Genomic DNA, 6,247 nt, shown 5'->3' on the forward strand with positions numbered 1-6,247 from the left:
TTTGTACGTTCGCAGATAAAATGTCATACATATACGGTTTTCATGACTATATTTGTAATTTAGGTTTTTTTTTTTTAATTATTTACACAAAATAATGAAATGATTCGGCTATATTTGTAATTTTTTTTATTATTTATTATTTATTTATTTATTTTTGTGAAAACGATAACGACGACGACTAGGCTAACACTTTCATTTTCATCACTCGATATAAAGTAAAAAGTAAAAACAGGGATCTGAAACTGAATAGGACCCACCCATCTCCCTCTCCCCCCTTTTCCCACCGTCACCATCTCCATCACACCCATTCGCCAGCCCCTGGCCAGCCATTCTCCACTAAAGTACTTTTCTACAAACTCGCATCTTCTATGCTTATGTGATTCTGATTCAGATACACGACAATGGCTATCTCCGGAGGCTTTCGGAGTTCTCGCACTACACTTTCCGAACGGAATAATGGTTTTGCAGGTCCCTCGACTCGACCGCCAGTTGCTGCCGCAGGCTTTACTTTCAAGCTTTTCGCCACCGGTCTCTCGGTTGCCGTATTCTTGTTGTTAGCCGTTTCTTTCCTCTTCACCTCATCATCTGGCGTCGTTTCGTCCGGTCTCGACATTGTAGGTTTTTTTTCTTTTTATTTTACCTTACAGTTATCCAATTGTTGTTGTTTTTTGGTATTTTATTAAATTTGTTAATATGTGTGGGGCTTGTAATTCTAGGGCTTTTCTTCTAATTCGAACGGAGCTGGATCACTTAGGAGGTCTGTGCTCGCGTTAAAATCTGATCCGTTAAAACCTAGATTTGATCAGATCAGAAAGCAAGCAGATGATCACAAGTCGCTCGCTCTCGCTTATGCTGCCTATGCTCGGAAGCTCAAGCTCGAGAACTCTAAGCTCGTTAGGGTTTTCGCTGATCTTTCACGCAGCTACACGGATCTCATCTCGAAACCTGCTTACAGAGCTTTGTTCGACTCTGATGCGGAATCAACAGACGAAGTGGCACTCCGGCAGTTCGAGAAGGAGGTGAAAGAGCGGATTAAGGTAACCAGACAAGTGATTGCCGAAGCCAAAGAGTCGTTTGATAACCAGCTTAAGATTCAGAAGCTGAAAGACACAATTTTCGCAGTCAATGAGCAATTAACCAAGGCAAAGAAGCAAGGTGCGTTCTCTAGCTTGATTGCAGCGAAATCAATACCAAAGAGCTTGCATTGCGTTGCGATGAGGTTAATGGAAGAGCGAATTGCACACCCTGAGAAGTACTCAGATGAAGGCAAGCCACGTCCTGCAGAGTTCGACGATCCGAAGCTCTATCACTATGCGATATTTTCTGATAACGTTGTTGCTGCTTCTGTTGTGGTCAATTCTGCTGTTAAAAACACAAAAGAACCATGGAAGCATGTTTTCCATGTTGTGACAGATAAAATGAATCTTGGAGCAATGCAGGTTATGTTCAAGATGAAAGAATACAACGGTGCTCATATTGAAATCAAAGCAGTGGAGGACTACACATTTCTGAACTCTTCATACGTTCCAGTCCTAAAGCAGCTTGAATCTGCAAAACTGCAGAGGTTCTACTTTGAGAATAAGCTTGAGAATGCAACAAAGGACACAACCAATATGAAGTTCAGGAACCCTAAGTATCTATCAATCTTGAATCATTTGAGGTTCTACCTACCTGAGATGTACCCGACATTGCACAGGATTTTGTTCTTGGATGATGATATAATTGTTCAAAAAGATCTGACTGGGCTTTGGAAGATAGACATGGATGGAAAGGTGAATGGAGCTGTTGAGACTTGTTTTGGGTCTTTTCATAGGTATTCACAATACATGAACTTCTCTCATCCTTTGATCAAGGAGAAGTTTAATCCCAAGGCATGTGCTTGGGCTTATGGGATGAACTTCTTTGATTTGGATGCTTGGAGGAGAGAAAAATGCACTGAAGAGTACCACTATTGGCAAAATCTGGTAAGATTGTTATATGTTAATATGAGTTATGACTTGAGAATTGAGATCTATCTATGTATCTATTTGGCTATTTATGTTTATTAAAGTGTTAATGGTGGTGTACTGTATTTTGCAGAATGAGAATAGGACATTGTGGAAATTGGGAACACTGCCACCAGGTTTAATCACATTTTACTCAACAACTAAACCATTAGAGAAATCATGGCATGTATTAGGGCTTGGGTATAATCCAAGCATAAGCATGGAGGAGATAGAAAATGCTGCAGTTGTGCATTTCAATGGAAATATGAAACCATGGCTTGACATTGCTATGAATCAGTTTCGCCCACTTTGGACAAAATATGTAGACTATGATATGGAATTTGTCCAAGCTTGCAATTTTGGTCATTAAATCTACTACACCCTTTATCAATACTTAACATTCACACGTTAGAGTTGATGATTCCATTTGTTCTGTAGTTTAGATTAATGTGGTTCTCAAGTGTTTATAGATAGTGTTCTCAGTTGAATCATGTTGTGATTTAGAATAGTTGTGGTTAAAGTTAGAGGTTCTTTATCTAAACATATATACACTTTTCTGCTTTATCAGATTAATGGCCATATTGTCCCTTTGGCATAACTTTTAGTTTTACCCATGATTTAGTCAAGCCATTTGACAAGAGTTTAAGCACCCAACGTGGTTGTGGATAGCATGGGGGATGTAAAAGGAGCTGGAGTATTAAAAAGTGTTGGAGAAGGGACATGTGTGGAAGAGTTAGTGGGTGAGAGTGGTGGCAAACAACGACGGTAGATGCAAAGAGAGAGTAAAATATCATAGGGTGGGAGGAGGATGAACAAGGGGGCTTGTTTGGGTTAGGGTTAGGGTTTTTTATGAAAATTTCTTTTCATTTACATATTTGGTCTTGCTTATAAAATTATGAGATAAAAGCAGTTTATAAAATGATAAATTACATAAAAAGCAAAATAAGAGGCATGTTGCTTATTTTACTTAAATTAAATGTCAGATTTCTAGCAAAGTTAGACCGAGTCACCAACCCTGCCAAAAATAGAACTCTTAAAGGAGTGTTCGTGCAACAAAATGTAATCTAGGACCGAAGTTATGAATTTTTATAAACATAACTATTTCTATAACTTTTTTGTAACGTCCTCAAAATCACAGGTTAAAATTTTCATTTTTAATATAGTTAAAACACTCATTTATCCTTTATTTAAACATTTAGAAGTATTTCACATAAAAACAATTATCAGAGTACATTCCTAAAATCATATATTGCGGAAAATATGGGTGTATGCGTTGCGATTAAGTCGGACCTTTCCCTTTTGAACCAGATGTGCCTGAAACCATAAACCACAAACTGTAAGCACAAAGTTTAGTGAGTTTTCCCAAAATACCACATACCATACGTAACATATGAATCATACATATCAACATGCAATAAAGGTGCTATGTGCCAACCATAGTCTTTCCATTATGCTACAAACCGTATCATGGTCTTTTCTTGCCAAGCCGGGGTCCAAAACCCTGGGTCTTACAGACTAGTGTCAGGAGCCACCTCCTGGTCTTCCATGCAAGAATCACAAAGACAGCTAACATATAATCTACCACTACTTATCTAATTAACTGCTAGAGTCTAAACTCTGCTCTTGCATACAGATTGTCAGGAGCCACCTCCTGGTCTTTCATACAAATGCCAAGGGCCACCCTCCGTCTTCCTAATATACATAAACCAAACGGGCCGACATTGGTGCCTTCGACCCATAGTACAGTGAGGAGACTCACCTCAACAGTTGACCCCATGAATAAATCTTTGACTGATGACCTGCTAAAATCTCTGCACTATCAAAACACAGATCTGACCTCCTTGAGCTGGATTATCACGTAAACTTGCCAACTTTACATCCATACATGACTAAATGAAGCTCTTAAGCTTAAAAGGGACTTAATAGATGACTTAAAGCATGCATGATACCAAAATTCACATAAAGCTTGCACCTTTATGCTTAAGGATACCAAAACAAATATAGACCTGAAAGACCAAACTCATAAACAACCCAACTCATCTATTGACCCAAGAGGGAGATTAAAATCATAGCAAACTACCCAAGAAGAGATCTAAACATATACAAGCCAAGATGCAAACTTGATAACTCAAAAAGCTTCCCCACAAGATGATGATTCTGGATCAAAAGCCTCTCCACCAAGCCAAACAACTTTAAGCTTCTATTCTTTCCTTCCCAAGGGCAAAATGTGCATCAAAGCCTTCCAATAGCTCAAGAACACCACCAAGAGGATACAAGGTCGATTTAGGGTTTTTAGGCTATGGAGGCCGGCTTAGAAATGAAGGAAAGGGATAACATAAAGCTTTTATAGGGCACATCACTAGAAATTAGGGTTTCACACTAACCCTCATATGCCCAACGTACTCCTCGTACGCCCAGGGTACGAGGTCTCGCACCCCGCTCCCAACCTCGTAGTACGCTAAGCATACTCCTTATTACGCATGGCGTAGAGCCCTTCGCATCAGTATGCCCCATGTACTCCCTTGGTACGCCCCGCGTACTAAGGTCTTCCCTCAAATCCTAACTTATTGCAAAGGCCATAACTTCTTTGATACAACTCCGATTCTGACCATCCTTATATCCATGAAAAGGTATCGAGAAGCGCTACACTTTTATGAACTCAAACTTGCCATACAGATCCCCGAACGGAAGTCCAATTTCCATAAAATCCTGCTGCCATTTTACCAAAATACCCCTTAGCTCCAAAACCAACCCGAACACCCAAAACATCTACGATTTAGAACAGGGCGTTACATTTCTTACTTTTTATTTTAACTATAAAAATATTAAACCTTTTACAACCTAAATTGAATATTAATATGTCATCTCAAGGGAATACTCATTTACCTCACAAAAGACACCTCCCACGTTTAAAGCACCCTACTTTATGAACCATAAGAGATTTGCTTGATTTATTTAAAATGATGTTTTGCATTAAATCTCCTAAATTAGAGACCAAGGTTGTAAAAAACATGATGAAGAGTTAGGTTAGTCAAAAAATAATTACAAATAAGAAAAAATTGAAGTACAAAACTGCAATTTGAAAGATTTTTCAAAGTACAATGTCATACTTAGAAAAAAAATGACCGAACAATACAACAAAAGGAATTAGGAAGAAAGAAACATGCCCTAAATTAATTTATTTACACAAACAATCTTAAGTTTTAATAATAGGCCACAAATTCTTGTTAGATAAGACGTCCCAAGTCAAATTTGCATGGTGCAAGATGAAGTTTAAATGCTTTCATTTACATTGACATTTATTGAATTTTACATTTTCCACCATATTATTGATGTTAATTTATTGATTTCAACCATAAGGGGTGACATTTGAAGTTAAGGTACGCCGATGCACAACCTCTCCTATACAAGCTATTTATACATGTGACATCCCTTGTTTTCCAGAACCAAACAAAAAAACTTTTTCATTACGCTTTCAAAAACCATTTTATCTTTGTTTGCGAAAAATCCCAATATATTAAAATATTTTGAGTACAAAGGATTGTTTCAAAATAATAAAACCTTAAGGATGTCATGTAACGTCCCAAAAATACCGATAATTTTTTTTTTATTTTTAAACCATTAATTCCATGCCATAATTTGTTCTAAAACCAATAAGAGTGAATTGTATTTTCCAAACATCAGGGTAAAACAAATATAATTAGTACGAAAAAGTCATTTCCATTTGGAACTTGAAGTACCTGAAAATATTAAACCACAAACCATAAACACAAAACTTAGTGAGTTTCTCAAAATACCACTTACCATACATAACGTCGGCCCCACCCACTATTTTGGATTGCTTTTTCTGAACCACTATAACATTGCTATTAATAGATAATTACAAACGAAATAATTTTAATTATCTACAATTGCATTTATTATATTTGATTAGAATTTGGTATTTCATCATAGTTGATTTACGAATCAATCAAGAATCATTAAATCATGGATTTCCTTTTAACCCTTTCCTAGAAATGATGCATCTATGACTATGTATGGAAAGATGAACATAAGGATGAACGAAGTCACTCACTGGGAGAGGGTCGCTAGCCCTTGCTAGTTGTGTTGTACACCGTCCCTATCGCATGCCATGGAGCTCGCCACCATCAACTCGTTATGAGCTCAGCGAGAGGAGAGAGAAAGAACTAGTGGGTTTTGATTGGCTATTGGGTTTTTGACCGTTGACTCGAATTTAAATCACAATTGACCATTTTATTTTT

At 37.5% G+C, this 6,247-nt stretch overlaps 1 protein-coding gene across 1 annotated transcript; it reads left to right on the forward strand.

Moving 5' to 3' along the window:
* The first annotated feature begins 235 nt into the window (after positions 1–235).
* On the forward strand, positions 236–2,583 carry LOC145072931 (galacturonosyltransferase 8-like). The gene is made up of 3 exons (XM_079019446.1): positions 236–614; positions 717–1,964; positions 2,080–2,583. The coding sequence occupies exons 1-3, from the start codon at positions 402–404 to the stop codon at positions 2,353–2,355; spliced, it is 1,737 nt and encodes a 578-aa protein (XP_078875572.1). The 5' UTR covers positions 236–401; the 3' UTR covers positions 2,356–2,583.
* The last annotated feature ends 3,664 nt before the right edge of the window (positions 2,584–6,247 follow it).

The sequence above is a fragment of the Lactuca serriola genome, chromosome 9 (assembly GCF_051521515.1).
Source record: "Lactuca serriola cultivar US96UC23 chromosome 9, Lser_US96UC23_V15, whole genome shotgun sequence".
Lineage (NCBI taxonomy): Eukaryota > Viridiplantae > Streptophyta > Magnoliopsida > Asterales > Asteraceae > Lactuca > Lactuca serriola.